At 32.6% G+C, this 22,350-nt stretch overlaps 1 protein-coding gene across 4 annotated transcripts; it reads left to right on the forward strand.

Annotated features, from left to right (window-relative positions):
• The first annotated feature begins 4,175 nt into the window (after positions 1–4,175).
• On the forward strand, positions 4,176–22,320 carry LOC108775000 (uncharacterized). 4 transcript variants are annotated; one of them, XM_018541269.1, is made up of 14 exons: positions 4,176–4,249; positions 4,340–4,500; positions 8,304–8,380; positions 8,486–8,595; positions 8,682–8,896; positions 11,410–11,518; positions 12,156–12,253; positions 16,532–16,595; positions 16,669–16,750; positions 16,840–17,067; positions 17,248–17,353; positions 18,088–18,316; positions 18,922–18,991; positions 22,110–22,320. In XM_018541269.1, exons 2-14 carry the CDS (start codon positions 4,358–4,360, stop codon positions 22,112–22,114), a joined length of 1,536 nt encoding a protein of 511 aa, XP_018396771.1. In that variant the 5' UTR covers positions 4,176–4,249; positions 4,340–4,357; the 3' UTR covers positions 22,115–22,320. The 4 variants fall into 4 exon arrangements, with proteins under 4 accessions (XP_018396771.1, XP_018396770.1, XP_018396773.1 ...); XM_018541268.1 differs by lacking the exon at positions 22,110–22,320 and having other exon boundaries at positions 18,922–19,183; XM_018541271.1 differs by lacking the exon at positions 22,110–22,320 and having other exon boundaries at positions 16,840–16,977; positions 18,922–19,183.
• Positions 22,321–22,350: the final 30 nt, after the last annotated feature.

Below are 22,350 nucleotides of genomic sequence, written 5' to 3' on the forward strand. Positions count from 1 at the left end.
ATAATATAATATAATATAATAATATAATAATATTAATCATAATGATTCTTCTTCTTCTTCGAATATTAATGGTCCTGATCTTAAAAATGATACGATGCATGAGGCGAGACGAAACAGAAACAGAAACTATGAAGTTTGTAGAGCTACAATCAGCTACAACTTACAGCGCCACTAGAATGAGATAGCATGATTTTTTCTCTCTCGCACAATTTCGACGAATAATGGCGGACTTCACGTGTCCAGACTCTTATTAGAGGGTCACTACTTTACATCGGTCAGCAAACTCAACTGTTGCGGAACGGATCCGTGAGCGCTCACTGCTATTGGTATATTCTTTTAGATCATCCAATAGCAGTGAGCGTTTCACGGATCTGCTCCGCAACAGTTGAGTCTGCTGAACGCGACCATCGTTGTGTGAGCAAAAGCAAAGCTTTTATTGGATATCGCTCGTCGTTCATCGCCCATCGCATCCAGTATGAACTAGGCATTAGTCGTGTTGCGCATAATGAGTGCGAGTAAGAGGAAGTATAAAGCCCATGGCACATACAAAAACGTTATGTAGGATTCACACTGCGTACGACATCCGATGTATGTAGTACGACGTTACGATATCCAATAGCAGAGCTTGTTACAAAATATTGTTAGCTGTATATCAAGAAAATAAGCTCTCCTATCGGACGTCGTACGTCGGATGTCGGACGTAGTGTGAATCCTACATAAGGCCGTAATCAGTAAGCGAATTGGCCAATCACAGTAGAGACCGTAAGGCCGGTAGCGAATCCAATGTTACGATTTCTTTACTGATTACGTCTTAAGGTTGATTTATACTGGCCGTAAACTGTTAACTTATGCCGTAATCTGTAAAAATGTATCAATCACATTCGAATGAGAGGGGAATAATCGATTATAATTGGTTAATTTTTACAGATTACGGCATAAGTTAACAGATTACGGCCAGTATAAAGGTTGGATTATACTGGCCGTAATCTGTTAACTTATGCTGTAATCTGTAAAAATTGACCAATTATAATCAATTATTCCCCTCTCATTCGACTGTGATTGGTCAATTTTTACAGATTACGGCATAAGTTAACAGTTTACGGCCAGTATAAATCAACCTTAAATCAACCCTTACGGCCTTACGTTTTTCTATGTGTTTCTGGCTTAAGCCATAAGAAATGGACGAATCATAATCAATGGACGCGTTCAGCGGACTCAACAGTTGAGTGAGCGCTCGCTGTTATTGGTATATTCTATAAGATCATCCAATCAGAATTTTAAATCTGGAAGAATGCACCAATAACAGCGAGCGCTCACTCAACTGTTGAGTCCGTTGAACGCACCCAATATTCTCCTCGAATTCGACCGTAATTGGTTGATTTCTTATGGCTTAGGGCTGCGTACAATGAAGGAACAGATATTAGATGTTAGTATTGTTCGTTTTGTCTCTCGGGAGCTGCTCGGAGTCGCTCTGAATAAACCCAGCGTATTTGGATGTGATCCATTTAATACTGCAAATACTTCGTTGATCGATTAGAAGAAAAAATTTTACGAATTGATCAATCAAAGTATGTTTTGAGGTATCTACAACATTAAATAGACCGCATCCAAGTATGCTAGGTTCGTTCGGAGCGACTCTGAACAGCTCTCGAGAGATAAAACGAACGATACTATTAAAATATTAACCTATCAGAATATCGTGTATAACTGGTATCTGATAGGTTAATATTTTAATATCTAATATCTGTTCCTCCATTGTGCGCAGCCTTAAGCTTAAAACACTATTGTAGATCCGGGGTAAATAATACGTCAAAGGCAAAAGTGTCATTAAAAGAAGAAATAAAGTTAGCATATCACAACAATCTTAATGTGGCACGATTCCTAATGCTATCTTGCAGAAACTTTTAGAGCAACCTACGTAAATACGAATCGATTACAAAATTCAAGGTCCTGAAGGCGTTCGCGTGCGGAGTGGACTATGTATTCATGTTGCATGAATGTCATATACATACGTGTATGCAACGGTTGGAGCTGTGCGAACTCATGTGTGACATCACGCTTCATTGTTGGAGGTTTACGTCATTCTCGAGTCTGCTCGAAAAGTCGCGTGGAGTCGCGCAGAATCGCGGGGACGAGTGGATGCATGCGTGTAGGTTTATACGCACGCATGCTGGCAGGCAGACAATCTCATTGTGAAAGACAACAAGCGATAAATGTCGCTCAACTCGTCATTGCTGACTCGCACAACACTCGCTCCAGTGTCTTTTGCGTGTAAAACGGAAAAAAAGGCGTCTGGAGGTATACAAGCATCAGTTGTTTCGTTATATTCAAAAAAGCACTTGATATTTTTGGAAAAATAAAATTATTCCCGTTTGGTCGGAATATATCCGATGTGTGTCAGAATAACCGCTCTCCTATGTCGCGAAGACTGTTATATTAATATTTACCAGTGATATCCAACGACTTCCGTCATTCGCTCAAGTCTCGCACATGGCGCACATCGTCATTGACTGTGACTTCACCCGGGTGCACCTATTTCATCTTTGCTTAATATTCAGTGGACAAGACTAAAATGATAATAATTTCAACACACCATCCCGGTGAAAATGTGATTGACTGCTTGTACGGCGCTGCGCTTGTCCATCCACCGTCTATGTCTCTAGCGCCAGTTAGTGCGCGTCTTTCTTTCATTTTAAATATAACAGTGTATAAATAAGTATGAGCAATAGCAGGAGTGCGCGGCGAGGTTCTTTGCGTCGTCACCGCTGTTGATTTTTCTCCCGTGTGCGCGCGCGCGCGCGCGTGTGGATACGCATTGTTTATCAACGTGTTCAGACAGAGATAAATGTCCAAAGAGTGAATGACAGCAAGAGTGTAAACGAATGGTGCGCTCCGTCTTGTATTCAGAAAATCGTGATTGTGCTCTTTGTGTATGGGCACGTAACATCATCAAAGGTAGTTATTTCTTTCGATATTGCTGCTATTTACCGCGCAATCTTTTGCTGAATCGTTGATGAGGTAGAACAGAGAACGGTATATATGTATATATAAAAAAATTGTAGAATGCGCCATCTTTATTTTGATCAATCATTTAAAATAATAAGTACAAAAAATAAATAATTTTCAAATCAATCAGCAATTCTGTGCGATATCTATGTCGATATGTGATGACAGAGACGTGACGCGAGGTGGTTGTATGTAGTATACATACTTGAATATCCATTAAGGTTGATTTATACTGGCCGTAAACTGTTAACTTATGCCGTAATCTGTAAAAATTGACCAATTATAATCGATTATTCCCCTCTCATTCGACTGTGATTGGTCAATTTTTACAGATTACGGCCAGTATAAATCAACCTTTAGTTGCGATCTTGAAAATCTTAAAATATAGTGACACTTCTGATAGAATCATTTAACTTTCTTTTATGACTAACGAAATTTATGATGTGAAAAGAAATTGTTTTTTTTTAACATGATGCAAATTATTTGCATGGTCAATAAATCATCTGTTATTATAATTAGAAATTGGAAATATGATTACATGACGGTATTTCTTCGGAATATTAAGTAAGTCTGTTTTTTATTCCTGTACTAGCACTCTCTTGCTTTTATCAAATATTAAATGTAAGTATACCTATCTAACTTTAAATTCCAAGAGTGTATACTATGTCAACCACGAAAAAACAGACCCCATGATATTTTAATTACTTGGCAGTAAGAACATCAACATATAGATACTAATATTATTATGTTTTCCCTCCCTTTCCTTTCTCTTGTAATTAAAAAATTATAACTGTATACTTGTACTAACGTCTGAAAAATAAACATGTAGATATGTTAAAAGCTCTCTTGTATTTTGTTCAGATGAACTTAAAACATTTTTAATTAAAAAAAATAAGATAAAAGCTTCATTCTTGATGGAAAGCATTTAATATACTGGCATATTTGACAAAAATGTCATCAAGGTTAATACAATTGTTACATTTAAAATTAAAGCAATTTACAATCTATGTTATATATTATTATATAAAGTGTATTTTCTATTTAATAAAATAGTTTTATTTGTTTTAGTTAGAGAATCATAACATTTCTTTTTTTATAGGAAAGCTTAAAAAAGTTCCAATTGAAAAGAACATACATTCTCGTATTTCCAGAAGTAGGCATTTAAATCAGTTTTAAATAATGAGGAATATTTATCATCAAATATTGATCAAGCATAAACTTAACAATCACCAGTATCTCCAATGTAAGTATAGTAAATTTCTTTTTTTCTAATTTAATTTTTACTTAACTGACAATACCAAAACAAAGAAAAGAGAATTGCTTACTATTGCAGATACAAGAAATATACGTGATGCTGTTGTTTCTCAACTGCTTGCAGCTCTACAACAAGCTGCAGCACGATGCTGAGAATTATTCTGAATATACTGATGCCTATATAATGTTAGAAGAATTCTACATATTTGCCACAGAACTGGCACATCTGTGCGAGCAAGGGTAATGTAAAACTATACAATATGTTTACAAGTCTGACCTGCTAGGAAGTTTTCAATATTTTTAAAGATAATCATAATTCTTTTATATAATATTAGCCATTCCATTCTTCTCACAAACTAAATTATTTATAGGACAAATAATTTTTTCCTATGTACATGCATATCTTTGTCTAATCGTTAGATAAAAGGGAATTCTATGTTTCAGGTAAAGGTATTGACCATTTAATTATAGTTATATAGTGGGGATATTTAAAAGCAATGATGAAACGCAATGCAATGTCTGTCATTACAAAATTATTTGATATTTGGAAGTACGTTTAGTTACAAAAGTATATTATATTACCACACTCTGATAAAATTTTGCTTACTGATATCATTGATAATGTTTCTTCACTGTTATACAGACTGATGTAATTTCATAATCTGGTTGTTTTCAGTAGCATCTTGCATAAAAAATTGTCTAATACTTACTACATAGCTTGAATAATGAATATTAACAATATTTCTATTCAAAACATTATAATAACAGTTTATAGGATAATACTTAAACTGAGAAGAAAAGCTTCCTTTTCATTTAATCCATTTATTTTCGTTCACGTTAACAGACAAAATTCAAATATACCGATTACTTTCAAACTAATAATCCTCCTAGGTTAAATTAAATTGTCGATTTTTATTGTTATTAGCATTTTAAAATCGATAATCTAATTTAATTTAGGAGAATTATTATTTCAATTTGATTGTGTGTTGCAAGTCCGAAAGTAATTGGCGCGCAATATACCTGAGATAAATTAATTTTTTTAATTCAGCATTTTATTATTATTATTTCAACATTTAACTTTGATCATAACTAGTGCTATTCTTATTTGGTTAATGTATTCATATATAAATGATTCTTTTCTAATCTTGATACTTAGTAAAATTAGGAAAGTGACCCATTGCTTATAATGGTGGAGGTTACGTGATCTGAAATCTCAACCAATCAGAAATTGAAGTCATTTGCAGAATGAACGTCGTGAACGATCCATGTAAAGTCTACAAATGAACTCGAAACTTGGGGTGCGTTCCACTTAACGTTCGCAACGCTCGCGAGTATTATTTTGTCCTTCTTGTAATCGAATATTAAATAAGGATAAGATGATACACGCGATCGTTGCGGATCAACGTTAAGTGGAACGCACCCTTGATTGGCTGACCGATTCCTACTATTTTCAATCCACTTCACATTCATTGAAATGGATCACCTGATTCTAATTCCATCATGATGCTAATAATATAAAATACATTTAATTATTATCTTGGTTTCTTTACCTATCATGAACTATTAACTAAAAACTTTTCGGTTTTATCGCCTCGAATGTTAAAGATAAACTTATAAATGTTAGCTCTTATAAACTACTTGTTGCTGCTTAAAACTTTTAATAAAATGCTAAATGTCCAAAAAGAATATTTGTGCAGAAGAAAATCTCAATAATAATCAAGATGTTAAAATAAAATTAAAGATTTTTTTCAAGATCTTTTACTATTGAGATTGTATACATGAAGTAGGTATTCATGCATACAATTTTTTTTTCAGAACTTTTATGCTCAATTTCATTACCTCTACAGAAGACGCGGTATAGTGTCTCCGGCCATGTTCAAAAACTGAAACACACTGCAAGTCTCTTATTCCAAGCCACCAAAGTCCATTTTTGGGGGTATATAACTACTAACATATAAAAAAATTTTGAATCGAACGTTATATGTTCTGAAAGGCGGCATCGCCACGAGTAATTTGAGCTAAAAAAATTTGAAATCTATCAAACCGTTCTAGACATACAAGCGGTCGAAAAGGGATGATTTTCATGAGAAATGAAGTAACGTCTTCTTCTTCTTCTCTGTCCGCAGTCATATGCATCTCTCTCCTGTCTCATCTTTCACTCACATCTCCACCAACTTCAACTCATCCACCCCCATCCTCTCTTTCGCCGTATTTCACTCTCTTTCGTTTATAATATTTTTAAATCATTTTTTTATATATATTTGTGATATATTTGTACTTTAAAAAGTAAGTGATATCCGAAAAAAATCATATAAAAATGAAAAGGTCAAGCCATGTCCAAAAAGAGATACTCAAAAATTTCAACCTTTTTATCTAATAATAATATATTACCATGAAAAGTAACTGATATATTATTAATTAAAGGTGTCAGTACAAAGTGAACATACATAAAGTGTATGTAACTTTCAGCCGATTTTCGAATCGCCTCCGCCTTCCGCTGTCCCCCTCACTTCACCTCACCGCGCGTGGTCCGAATGCCACACTAGAGATCCTCAAGTAAGAAATACGCCAACTGAAATCGCTACGGGATTGGTTGATGACGACACCGCAAAAATATGGCGCAATCGTATTAACAAGTATGCACGTATGACACTATGGACACACAAGTTTGACATACACGCCATACAAGTATAACACACAATTATTAGATAAAAAGGTTTAAATTTTTGAGTATTCTTTTTTGAACATGGTTTTCATTTTTATGATGATTTTTTTCGGATATCACTTACTTTTTAGAATACAAATATCACAAATATATAAAAAAAAAAGATTAAAAAATATTATATAACGATAGAGAGTGAAATACGGTAAAAGGGAGGGGTAGTGGGGGTGGGTGTTGGAGGGAGAGGGAGGGGATGCGGTGGGTCGAAGATGGTGATGGTGTGAGTGAAAGATGAGAGGGGATATTAGAAAGTTTTAATACGGCCTTGAATGCGAACAGGGAAGAAGGAGACGTTTCTTAATTTTTCATTAAAATCATCACTTTTCGACCGCTTGTATCTCCAGAACTGCTTGACCGATTTAAAATTTTTTGGCTCAAATTACTCGTGGCGATGCCGCCTTTCAGGACATATAACGTTCTATTCAAAATTTTTTACATTTTAGTAGTTATGCACCACCCAAGAATGGATTTTGGTGGCTCGGGATAAGAGACTTGTAGTGTCTTTCAGTTTTTGAACATGGCCGGAGATACTACCGCGTCTCCTGATATTTAAATCTAAAGGCCGTCAATGTACAAACATAATTAATACGAATACGAAACCTCTAACAGTCTAGCTTGAATCTTTTTAAATGCTTATATATATATAATTTCGCGTGAATTTAAAAATGATTTGAATAACTACGTTGGCGTAAAAATAAAAAAAAAAGACATATTAAAATGGATAATTTTGCTATAATAGTTTTATGATTATATATTGTTTCTTCTCATATATAACATATTTATAAATATTAAAAAAAATTATTTAAAAGAAAATAAAACCTATTCAAATTTTAACAAAATTTATTTAAGAATTTTATTGTAAATTTATAATTTTGTGGTGATTATTATAGAAAAAAATCAAATATTTAAAGAAATTGTAATATTTTAATAAACACGTTTTGTTTTGATAACTCTTTTGAAAATTTCTTTATTTTAATGAACATAAAAAATTCTTTTTTCTGAACAGATGCCATAATTTATATTTTTGTGTATATTAAAAATTGTGAAATCTTCAATTTATTAATTTTATTGTGAAATGCATTTATAATAATTATAATCAAAATAGTGAAGATTGGAAAACAGAAAAAGTTATTCTTAATCATAGAATTTGATGAATCAGTCTATGTATGCAGGTTTATACGCACGATCCAGTAAACAGAAATGTAAACAGAACTTAAAATCCTTGCAAATATAGTCACCATTGAGTGTGATAATACTAAATATGAATTTTAAAAAATGAAAGGATTACAGTACATATATATTATTTCTTGTTCTGTTTTAGAACCACAGTTGTTCCTATGAACGCCTCTTGTTCATTACACGGTGATGGAAAAGGTACTAAACACAAAATTGGTTCAAGTAAGTCAACAAACAATCTGTTTATTGTTTTAGGCACTATTCAATTATGTCGGTGAGATAATATCTTATGTTAATTATTTGTTTATTTATTGATTAATTTCTTAGAGAGGATGGCGTATGAGGTATTTTTGGGCGGATCTTGTAATCCAACTACCTGGAGGTCAGATATAGCGATACCGACTCTTCAGAATCTTGGCATTACTTATTATAATCCTGTAAATAATTTACATACCTTTATCCTTGTTTTTTTTTTTCATAATTACATGCGTACGAGATATTACAATTAAATTGTGTATCACAGCAAGTGTCACAGTGGAAGCCAGAATTAATAGCTCAAGAATATGAGGCAAAACAGACGGCACGAGTCTTACTATTTGTCATTGACAATCAGACGCGCAATAGCGCGGGCATTATTGAAGCAGCTCAACTGGCAGCTACACGTAGCGAGTCTTTGGTTCTTGTCATTTATCCGTATCGTCAAGGACAAGCTATACTCGGAGAGACCGTTTCCACGCAGTACGTTCATATGATTAATCGATTCAAGGTTTATTACTTATATATATAATAATATGAAATTATACAAATTTAAAACGTATAATAATTTTTCAATAATAAAAACTCCTGTATAAATCAAATATAAACTTGGAAAGAAAAGGGCACTAGGAGTTAAGCGCAGATAACTTTCCGCAAATGCTGATATACAGGGTGTCCAGTAAAGAGACGATTTCCTTTTAAGGGGAGATTCTTGAGATAATTTTAAGACGAAAATTCTAATACCAAAATGTTGAGGCTATAATAATTTTTGAATTATAAGCGTTTAAAATTAACGAATCATATCGTCTAAAGTTGGCGCGCTCAGGAGCGGCACAACGCAAAGTACTAAACGCGAAAGCTGACTCTTATTGGAAGTTGTTTTGCATATCGCTGCTCATAACTTCACAACTTTCTTTACGTGTGAAAGATGTACAAAATAATTATAATTGTTTATAATTAATGATTTTATAATATTCATACAAGTTCCTTGTACCTTTTTTATTATTTTAATAAAGATTATTTTAATAAAATATTTAAAGTGTATTTGAATAATGCATTTATATTAAGAAATATCAATAGAATAAAATCTTATATTCATATATGTAATCTCTTAAAATCAATATTGACAAAAGAAGTGATAAGTTTTCGCGTTTAACGCTGCTCATAACTTCACAACTTTCTTTACGTGTGAAAGATGTACAAAATAATTATAATTGTTTATAATTAATGATTTTATAATATTCATACAAGTTCCTTGTACCTTTTTTATTATTTTAATAAAGATTATTTTAATAAAATATTTAAAGTGTATTTGAATAATGCATTTATATTAAGAAATATCAATAGAATAAAATCTTATATTCATATATGTAATCTCTTAAAATCAATATTGACAAAAGAAGTGATATAAGTTTTCGCGTTTAGTACTTTGCGTTATGCCGTTCCTGAGCGCGCCAACTTTAGACGATATGATTCGTTAATTTTTAACGCTTATAATTCAAAAGTTATTATAGCCTCAACATTTTGGTATTAGAATTTTCGTCTTAAAATTATCTCAAGAATCTCCCCTTAAAAGGAAATCGTCTCTTTACTGGACACCTTGTATATCAAACAACTTTTTTATTATAATAATTATGCTTACATGTTTCGTCTCATTTTTTAGCCTTCTTCAGAGACAATAAAATTACATAAGTAAAAAAAATATAAAATAGGATCGAGTGATGTTTAATCACAGTGAGCTTCCCACAAGCAAGAAATAAAATCTGATGTTAATTCCATCTAACAGAACATATTACAATAAAGGGAAATGAACAAATAATTAAAGAAAAAAAAGAGAAAGAAATGAATAGTATGCCGAAACTAAGAAAATTTAGGTTAATTTTGAAAATATATTTATAATTAATTGCAAATATTCTACCTGATATCAGATGTACAACTTTGCTTCCGCCGTTTTTTTCTGAAATTCGAGGCTTTATTGTAAAAAAAACTGTTATACATTTATGATTCAAAGTATTGTCCATCGCTGGCCACTACTTTCTCCCATCTTTCGGACAGCGTACGGATCCCGCGCCGAAAAAACTAGTCATCTTTTGAGGCGATCCACGAATCGATCTAATTTTTTACTTCTTCATAAGATTGGAAGTGCTGGTCAGTCAGGTCGTGTGCCATTCGATCAAAACAAGTGATAGTCAAAGGAAGTAACGTCTGGAGAATATGGCGGGTGGGGTAGGACTTCCCATTTCAACGTTTCCAAGTATGTTTTGACCACTTTCGCAACATGGAGTCGAGCATTGTCAAAATCACTTTATCGTGTCTCTCGTTGTATTGCGGCCGTTTCTTTCAATGCTCTTCTCAAACGCATCAATTGCGTTCGATACCGATCGCCTGTGATTGTTTCAATCGGTTTCATAATACACTATGCCTATTTATGTAATATTGCATTGTCTCTGAAGAAGACTCAAAAATGAGTCGAAACATGTAAGCATAATTATTATAATAAAAAGGTTGTTTGATATATATCAGCATTTGCATAAAGTTATCTGCGCTTAACTCCTAGTGCCCTTTTCTTTTCAAATTTATATACAAATTTTAAAAAAGTAAATATCAAAATCGAGAGATTTAAACCCATAAAGACCAATATCAAGTGACTGTAAATATCCTTTTATATTAATAATTATAAAACAGAGTCGAGTCGAAGATAGTGGTTAAAAAAGGTCTGATTATTTCTTCACGTTATGGACTCTTTTGTACGAAATTCAACAATTTATTAGATTATAGTATCGCGAGATCATTAATTTGTAAATTGTCAGTGATACTGAAAAAGATCCAAAGTGTTTCAGAATTATTAATACAAAAGAATTTTTGCACACGGTCATTTGGTGTTAGTTCTTATTGGCTTAAATCTCAATTTAGATTTCTTATTTAATTTTTATAATTTCTTTTCTTATCAATGTACTTATCAGTACATATACTTATTAGTATATTTTATTCTACAGGGAATATTATGATTTAATGAACGGATTATTAGTGCTTCAGTACCTAATGGAAAGACAAAGGATACCAATATTCGAGAGTGTATCAGTTGCCCTTCATTGTACGTCCAAGGTAATGGCTCTAATTGACCTACAATTGAAGAGTAGAATTTTAAAATGCGTTTTGTCCAAAATTTATCATTTTCAGAAAATGAGAAAGAAATTCACAAGAGAACTGTGCACCTTACAAAAAATAACAATTTTTTAATCAGTAAGATGTGAAATTTCTCAGTAAAATTATCAAACAGTTGCTGAAAATGTAAAAAAAAAAAACACATATTTTGTCTCTTTCTAATTTAAGAACATAATGTACTTTAAATGTCAAGATTTTATTTAACACAAATTGATGATGTAGAAATGCTTTCAGAACGTCATAAAGCTTAAAATATGTATTTCTCAACACTACCATCTTTAATTCAAAAATGAAATTTTGAATAAAATGCATTTTGGAATCTGCTTCACAAAAACTCTGCTCCTCAATTGTATCAAAATAAGGCCCAGTTTTTCATTATCTGATTAATTTGTGGTTCAAGTTATATTTCACCCAATGAGCTTTATTCATGACATTGTAGATAAAATTCTTTGGATAAAATATCAGTTTAAATCTAACTTAACCCTAATCACAAGTTAACCAAATGATGATAAATTGGGCCTGATTAACACACACACACATACGCGCGCGCGCGCGCTATATATCTATGTATGTATAGATGTTACGCGAAGAGATCAATGTGCAGGATTGCATGAACATCGAGGATGGCATCAAACCTGTAAGAATCTCGCTTACTCAAAATGGAACGGATGCAGTGTAAGTTTTTATTCAATGTAGTTGTAGTTACCTATCTGCATTATATGTGTAAACATATATAACACAATATTCAAATTACTTTACACACACACACACCCACACTCACACACACACACACACACACACACACAGTGTCACGTAAAGTTTTTGCCATCGCTTTTGTATAGATAGAGCGGACTAAACTGTGTCGAAGTCCTCTGCCACTACAAGTCGTACAAAGGCATATGTAGATATATTTCTCCGCATCGGCAAGAATTTTTGCATTAACCTAATACAATATTGCCAACGTTAGCATTGTCCAAGATATCCGATTAACGGATAAATCTTCTTGAATGTTGTTTATTGTTTCACATAACATTTGTTAAGATCATGGCCATTGAAAGTTGTTCCCTTAATTTTTACTTCTGCACTAAAAATTCATTTTTTCGTAAAAATAAAAATAAGAACAATCTCCAATACTGAACGACAAAAGTGAGCGTCAACCAAAACTAATATAAAATTTTACTTCGCCAAATCATATCATATACGCGTATTTGATCATTTTTTAATATTATCATTTAATGAATGAATCTAGAAGAACCACTTTAAAAAATCAACAGTACTTTAATGATAATATAAAAAGCTTTATCTATATTGTGATTATTACATGGTAGTTATTATCAATTATATATACATATATAATTGCAGACTATAATATATTAATAATAGAAAATTTAATTAATTACTTATGAAATTGAAAATTATGTAAGATAGAAAATATTTGGTAATTATGCATATTAACGGACATCACACCGATGATCTTGACCTTGACATATGTTGTCAAGGTCATGATTCTGAGTAACTTTGCCTTAACAACTAGGTGGCGGTTGTTATAGTTTCTGAGATATTTAGACTTAAATGTTTAGACTTAAAACTAATTTATATGGTATATTTTTCCGTTAGAGAATAAACTCTGATGACCTCAACATTGAATTGTTGACAGTATGTACTTCTGTTTATCTCTACTAGCAGTCATAGTTTTCACTGATATTCAGAAAACATTATTATATCAGTTACTTTACTGAGTTCTTATTTAAACGTAAATATTCATTTCCCGAACGTAACGATGCGTTTTTTTACAATTATGGATGAACTGTATCTATCAACACTAGAAAAATAAATATGTATAATAATTCATATATTAGGTGTACAAATTAATTCTTGACCTTTGTTGACCAACTTTGACCTTCCTCTTTTAGGCGATAGGAAACCCCCTTATTAGGATATCGCTTATGGGCGATAAGAACGTCTTGCTGGGTTACTCCAAGCGTATTTGCAAATTCTAATTGCGTTTGACAAGAATTTTTGTTCAAAATTTCCTCTAACTCCACGTCTTCCACTTTTCTTAATTGACCAGGGCGTTCACGATCCTCAAGGTCGAAATTTCTCTCTCGAAACTGTTGGAACCATTTTTTACACGTATTGCACGATACACCATTCTAATCCAAAGCCGAACAAATCATTTCTTTTGCCTCAGCCGTGTTTTTTTTTTAAGTTGAACCGTGAAAAGAAAGCAACGCCTCAAATTTTGCTTTTCGAATGACATCGTGGCTGCGTTCCGTTATTCACTGCAAGTACTGAAAATCTATAGTATACGTAACGCGAACTATAAATTTTCAATACTTGTAGTGAATAACAGAACGTAGCCCGTGTTTACTGCTGATTTTTCAGGTTATTTTCACAAACAAGTATTGTACCTCATTTTAAAGCTAAAAGATGATACTTCAAAATGACTATAGGGGGGGGGGGGGGAATTATGCATATTAACGGACATCACACCGATGATCTTGACCTTGACATATGTTGTCAAGGTCATGATTCTGAGTAACTTTGCCTTAACAACTAGGTGGCGGTTGTTATAGTTTCTGAGATATTTAGACTTAAATGTTTAGACTTAAAACTAATTTATATGGTATATTTTTCCGTTAGAGAATAAACTCTGATGACCTCAACATTGAATTGTTGACAGTATGTACTTCTGTTTATCTCTACTAGCAGTCATAGTTTTCACTGATATTCAGAAAACATTATTATATCAGTTACTTTACTGAGTTCTTATTTAAACGTAAATATTCATTTCCCGAACGTAACGATGCGTTTTTTTACAATTATGGATGAACTGTATCTATCAACACTAGAAAAATAAATATGTATAATAATTCATATATTAGGTGTACAAATTAATTCTTGACCTTTGTTGACCAACTTTGACCTTCCTCTTTTAGGCGATAGGAAACCCCCTTATTAGGATATCGCTTATGGGCGATAAGAACGTCTTGCTGGGTTACTCCAAGCGTATTTGCAAATTCTAATTGCGTTTGACAAGAATTTTTGTTCAAAATTTCCTCTAACTCCACGTCTTCCACTTTTCTTAATTGACCAGGGCGTTCACGATCCTCAAGGTCGAAATTTCTCTCTCGAAACTGTTGGAACCATTTTTTACACGTATTGCACGATACACCATTCTAATCCAAAGCCGAACAAATCATTTCTTTTGCCTCAGCCGTGTTTTTTTTTTAAGTTGAACCGTGAAAAGAAAGCAACGCCTCAAATTTTGCTTTTCGAATGACATCGTGGCTGCGTTCCGTTATTCACTGCAAGTACTGAAAATCTATAGTATACGTAACGCGAACTATAAATTTTCAATACTTGTAGTGAATAACAGAACGTAGCCCGTGTTTACTGCTGATTTTTCAGGTTATTTTCACAAACAAGTATTGTACCTCATTTTAAAGCTAAAAGATGATACTTCAAAATGACTATAGGGGGGGGGGGGGGGTTAACTTAAACAGATTCTGACATCGCTGAAAGATAGGGGCCGAAAATTAATTTGTACACCTAATAACTACTATTTTATTTTAGCAACCCTATTTTTAGATATTATATAATTATACTATTGTAAAAATTACAAATTGAGATCTTCAACGGACTCTTATGGTTCAAAAACAGAGTACAGTCCTCAAGGGCGAATGAGAGTGCAGCGTTGATATTGGTACGCAAGTTTAATAAATTTTGTCTATTGAATAATCTGAATTCACACATAAGTATCCTTTATTCAATAATGATTAAAATATAATATACTATTATTAAAATATAATATACTATTGTAACCATTAAATTTGTTTGTAAAATAGTGTATGCAGTGTGTTCCGCCCCCTCCCCCGCGGAAAGGCTCCATTACTATTAAAAATAATCAAACCCAACCTATTTTTTGGTGTGAGATGACTCTCGCTACACGTGGAAGTTATGAGCCGTTTTCCTCCTTTTCGTCCCTCCGTCTCTTTGAGCGCATGACTTTCATGCGTAGCGAGGGTCACCTTACACTAAAAAATAAGTTGGGTTACTTGTAACAGTAGTGGAGCCCCCCCGCAGGGGGGGGGGGGCGACACCCACTGCATCTACGTATACATTACTTTACAAACAAATTCATTGCTTTAAAACACTTTAACGCTTTAAGGCGAGGAACACATACTTTTGTATAACGCATAAAGCATGTGCATAAGGAATTTCATTGGCCCATTTTCTTATGCATGAGTCAATGAACCAATCAAATTCTTTATGTATATGGTTTATGCGTTATGCAAAAGTGTGTGTTTCTCGCCTTTTAATATCTCAGAAACTATACTCTCTGCTACTTTATTTCTTTTATGTGAACATCTTGTGGAGAGTTGGTGGTGTCCTGGATAAGACTGGCCACGATAATCTGGTTTTTAACGGAACCTGGGCCACTCAAATTTAGAAGAAGAATCTCAGAGAAAGAGAAACCGCCACCTAGTTGTTAAGGCAAAGTTACTCAGAATCATGACCTTGTCAAGGTCAAAATTATCGAAGGATACTCCCCTTTACTGAATAATTATCAAATATAAACCTGTTTTAAGAACAAACCTTTGTTTTGAATCCCTATGTAAGAATATCTAGGGCGGAATTCATAGTCTATTCTTATTTCAAGATTGTGTTTAAGATGGTCTTAAATATTGTATAAAAATCAACTATGAATATTAGTGTAGTATATACCTATTCTTTAACTTGACATCTACGAAGATATTTCTGAACATAAATATTATTGAGCAAAAGTTTGTTTTAGTCCTTATCTCCAAAAGTCTCTCTCTCTCTCTCTCCCCCCCCCTCCTTCCTCCTTTCCCCTCTCCTTCTGAAAATATTTCTTAACATGCTTATAAATAACAAAAAGATGAAGAGTATTTACAAACAATTTATAAAGAAATTTTATTTATATGACAGAAAATTACGGGAAGTTTTCAAATCTATGGACGTTAATGATAGTGGCACAATAAAATTGGGGGAAGTATGTACGTTTTATTTATATGAAATATTTTTAAAGTCATCTTAAAAACTCAACATTTTCTTTTTATTTCTAGGCTTTAGTGATGTTACAGTCAAGTACAATGTGCAACAATTTGTCTGTCTTGGATCTGCTCAACACAGTAAATAAAAAATCCGGTAATGCTTGCGTATACATTTATATGGCATTTAACAGATTCGTATTTTGGTAGTAAAAAATATTAAAATATGATATATTCAATGCGCAGAAATCTATAGGACATTAATAGATGGATTTCCGGCAAAAGGTGACCCAACCGAATTGCGAATAAATTTCGAACAGTTCTGCGTTTTAGCCAGTGAATCGTCTTGGATGCGGATGAAGAATAATGGCATCTCTTGCGAAAGTGAGATACCTTCAGTATGGAATATATTATGTAGGAAGACCTCAAATTTCTTGCGCCGAGTTTTCGTACATCCTTTTAATCGCTTCCTAGGTATTTCTGATTTTCAACAATTTCCCTCAATCTTCAATGAACTGACTGTCTACACTTCTTGTCTGAATCTTCCATTTTCTCACTTCCTAAAATTGAACACTTGATTTCATCTACATATTTCGTAAAAATTAGGAAAAAAACGAAACTTATTTTAAACTATCAAGATTTAAACTATTTCAGATTGGACTAATTCCTTCACACAAGAGTTCGAGAAGAGAGACATTTATGTTGGCGTAGTCAGTAAAGATCTGTTTTGGTTAGAATCTTCTGCAATACCGTTGATAGAGTAAGTATGAACAGTTTAATGATAATTACCTCTCATCCAGTTATGCCTGTATTAGACTAAAAATTGAGATTATGTTTAATCGATCAGAATAAATTGTTACGAGTGACTAGACAGAATAAATATCATAAAAGAATAAATAATAAAATTAAGAAATAATTATAAAAATTATGGAGGCCTCGATATACATTTTGTGAAACACGTATTAATAACATCGATTGTACAATCGATATGAACAACTCGATTGCAATAATTGCAGGGACAAAAAGTAACTCATACGATCATCTGTGATTACGTCCGTTAACAGTTCGATTATAAAAATGTTAAAATTCAATTGTACAAATTCAGGTGTACAAATTAGTTCGGTCTGTTTTTTGTGTTCAAAAATGCATTTATTTCAAAACAAAATGAATGAACAGATTAATTAAAGTATTGTCCATCGCTGGCTACTACTTTTTCCCATCTCTCAGGCAATTTTCGAATTCCATCTCGGAAAAATGACTCGTCTTTGGAGGCAATCATCTTTTGAAAAACGGACCGAACGAATTTGTACTTCCAATAAAATAACACGGATAAATACAGTTAGAGTTGATTAAAATTAATTCAAATTAATTCAAAGTATTCAGTTCATTCGATGCCTTCGCGAATCTTTGAATCCTGTGCCGATCATGATATGCAATATCAAATTTAGTGAATTTTGCTTTCATTAGTCATCAATTTCAATCTCGATTTTCCAGATCAATGAGATTATCTTTATATCGACCAAGCTTGAATGAATACAACGTAAGAATATTGCCACAAGAATTGCAGAAGATAAAGAATTCACGACTGATCCTATTGATAGTGCCGCAGCATTCACGCGGTGTCACCATTATGGCATTGGCAGCTCATTTGATTGGACTGCACGCTAAGCTCGTCCTCTGTGTTCAAATTCTTCCTGAGGGTTCTATTATATCTGATGAACAAGTATGATTGCTATATTTTACACCCCTTCCTTTTCCTAATATATACACGCATACACGTACGCACACAACACAGAATTGGCAATTAAATTATTTAAGTCTCCTGAATGGTCGCCGCAATAATAAAAAGATCGTGATATCATAAATAAAAGTTACTTGTCATTTGTAAACAAAGAAAATTTAAGTAAAATAATGAGATTATTTTAAAATACTTATAGAAATAGGCCAAATCAATTCTTATTCCTCCCCCCCCCCTCCCCCCTCTCGTTAGTAAATAATCATAAAAGGAAATGAAAATAGGCTACATATATGCATTGTATAAACGCACCTTATATGTCTTTTAAGACTATTTACTAACTGTCAGGGGAAAGAAGGATAAGAATAGCCAGTACTACTCAGGAACTTTAAGGCTAAAGAATTCTAGCAAATTAACCTTCAAGAAATCATATAATTTATCATAGTTAATAATAAAATTAACTTCTGTATATTATTACAAAGTTATAATCTGTTTTTCGTGCACAAATTTGTTTTTATAAACATTTGTAGGAAAATTTTTATTTTTATAATTATAATAGATGATATAATTATTTTCTTCTTATTCATTTTTAGCTGACTGAACAAGCCCGAAAAGATTACAACCGAGGAAGGATGTACCTGTCGGATTACGCAACGCGTGAAGGTGTACCTGTTTTTCAGAATATCGCTGATGCTTTACAACATGCGATACAATTAGTTCAAAACCCTTGTTGACTTAAGTGCTCTTTACCGTTTTCTTTTTTTATTTTTTCACACAGATAAGCTCATTAATTTGAGAATTAATTTATTTTTATTCTTAACCATGTCCAACTACCATTTGAGATCAATACATAAGTACACCATAGGTATAATTATGATAATGTATTATCATTATATCTATAAGAAACGATTGTGGTACAGCAATTCATTATCGTTTTTTTCATGTTTTTTATCGTCTCATCGATATACCCGCGCGTGTTATTTATATTCTTTCCATTAATAATGTTACTTGTTTACTATTATCATTTATAGTATTATTACTAGTATCATTTTTAAGTTCTTGACAAAATTAAAATATGTGCAATCGAGACTTTATTTACGTCAAGTTATCTTATTTATTATTAGTATTTGTCATGAACACATGAGCATTTTTAAAGCAATTATTTTTACTTTGTTAACCGTTATATACAATCCTTTTATTTATTTTATTTTTAAAAAATTTATATTGGTTTAATGGATCGAGTAGCTAACCATTTTACTATATGCCCTCTTCTCGAATGACGTTGAATCCTTATTTAATTATTATAGGTTATAATAGAGCAGAAAACAATCTCTCACGGTAGATGGACATTTTTCTCATTTTATAAATTGTAACTTAACGTTCACAATTTTTTGTAATCTTTTGGTAATGTGGTTGAGGATCATTTGATATATATGTACATACATAAAACTCATAATTGTTTCTAACAATTTAATCAAATCATTAATTTTTGAAATCTAATCAAGGAAAGATGTGTTAAATTTGCTTGTACATTTTGAATGTGTGATGCGTATCTCAGCTGAGTATACATATACCAATATGCATGCATGGAACATCATGAATATACGAGGTACATTTCAACCCACAAATATGAAATGTTATTGTCAATAATAATGAAAATTACAGTATAAGAAATTGTTGTCTTATCCAAATCAGTATACAACGTGTAAATGAATAAGTGAGTAAAAAAGAAAACGAATAGAACCAGCTAGAACAAAATGCTATTAGGACCTTGAATAAGTTCTCGCTGTTTTCCAACATATGGTGTTAACAGAACTTGCACTGCGTGCATGTAGTTGAAGACATATCGATAAGAAACTACGATAAGCAAGCTTGAAATTCAGTGTATGTCATCTCGCCGAAGTGTAAACAACTTTTTGTTTCATAGTGTTAAACATGTCGAGTTTTGTGCCAACAAAAGAGTATTTGCGGGGAATTTTATTGCACTACTTTGTTCAAAGAAAATTTGCAGCTGAAGCACACAGAATTCTTGTTGAGACTTACGGTATAAACCATGCTCTATCGGAAACATGCAGAGATTGGGTTTAGACGCTTCAAAAATAATGATTTTGATGTTGAAGATAAAGCAGAATTGGAGGCATTACTGCATGAAGATTCATGTCAGACGCTAGCTGAACTTGTAGAATCATTAGGAGTTGATTACACAGCAGTTTCTAAACGTTTAAAATTATTTTTTTAAATAAAGCATTACTTTTCACGAAAAAAAAACAGCGAGAATTTATTCAAGGTCCTAATAGATCTGCTGTCCACATTTTCTATAACAATAACCATAAGGATGTACCGTAAAAATTAACTAATCAGTTCAAAATTATGAAAAACTTTTGGTAAATATGCCAAATAAGGGAGACAGCCGCGATGACTTTGACATATGTTGTCAAGATCATGACCTTGAGTAACTTCTAGGTAAGCCTTTTTAGCCATCGTTCGTTATTCATTAAAAAGTCGTTAACAAAAAAGTTCTGTTATAAAACAAAAATTCAGTGCTTTAAAACGAAAATATTTGATAATTGTTTATTATAAGGGACCGAGCCTCGATGACCTTGATGTTGATATATGTTGTCAAGGTTATAACTCTGCTAGTGATTTTTATACATATAAGAGAAGTTTTGAACACATAACCGCGCGTATTCCGATAAAAGAAACTAACCCCTAACCTAATTCATTTTTTGATGTGGGGTGGCTCTCTCGCTACTCGTAAAAAGTTGTAATTCATGTTAAACATTACTTCATGAATTTATAACTTTTCACGCAAAAATAAAAAATGGGTTGGATTGGGTTAATTTTTTTCGGTAATGGAGCATCCCCCGTAGAGGGGAGGAGCGGAACCCACTGCATCCACGCGAAACGTTGACAACATGAACATATATCAAGGTTACAGTCATCACAATTGTTTCCTCTCTTCGGCATATTTACCAAATTTTTAGATCTAATTGACTATAGCTAGAAACTCAAAGAAACATAAGGCAATGAGACGTAAGTAGTAAGCGAATTGGCTAATCACGGTAAAGAACTATTTTACATTCTCTACCGTGATTGACCGATTCGCTCACTGCTTAAGTTTTAATGGGTGCATAGTACGACGACTGCTCACTGAACGCTCAGTGAGCTCTTGCATGTGAATAAGAGCATTCAGTACGACGACCGCTCAGGCGCTCACTAAGCGCTCAGTGAGCAATCGTCGTACTGAATATACCTATTGCTTTACGATTTTTTGATATTTCTGGCTTTAAAGATCATTTAAACTAGAATAACAATCGATTTCACTCTCCTCACATTGGATTGTGATTGCTCAATTTCTTATAGTTTACAATTTACATCATAAATTATAATAGTTTACGATCAGTATCAATGATTATTGAAAAGATCCTAAAGTCGATTAGTGTAAAGCTCGATCTGCAATTGTATAAACGTAGTTGTAGTTGTTAAAATTGACCAATTATAGTTAAATACGGGAAGAATATCCAATTGTATGATTAGAAAATGCTTACAATTACGATTACTTACAACTACGTTTACGTAATTGTAGATCAAGCATAATTACACATATGTACTATCACATCAATATTTCACGTGTATGTATGTATATATATACATATATATATATATATATACACGTGAAATATATATACATAAATTTTCATATAACAATAACGGATTACTCAAATCATATTTATTATTTCGAATCATAAAATCGAATCATAAATTTTATTGTTTGAAGCAGCATAGCAGAAGAAGAAAACCAAGAACTAAATGGTCCACCATAAAGGTTTGAAGGAAAAAATAAGGAAAAGGAAAGAGGCTCCAAAGAAAAATCGTTTATTCTTTTACATGAATATCAAACACTTGTTTATACATATTAAACATTTTTCTTTTCGGAATAAAACAAAACTATTACTGTTTCTTGCGCTTTTTCTTTCAGTATGGTATCTTTTTCGAACAAAATCTTAATATGTTATCTGTCA

The sequence above is a fragment of the Cyphomyrmex costatus genome, unplaced genomic scaffold (assembly GCF_001594065.2).
Source record: "Cyphomyrmex costatus isolate MS0001 unplaced genomic scaffold, Ccosl1.0 scaffold280, whole genome shotgun sequence".
Classification (NCBI taxonomy): Eukaryota; Metazoa; Arthropoda; class Insecta; order Hymenoptera; family Formicidae; genus Cyphomyrmex; species Cyphomyrmex costatus.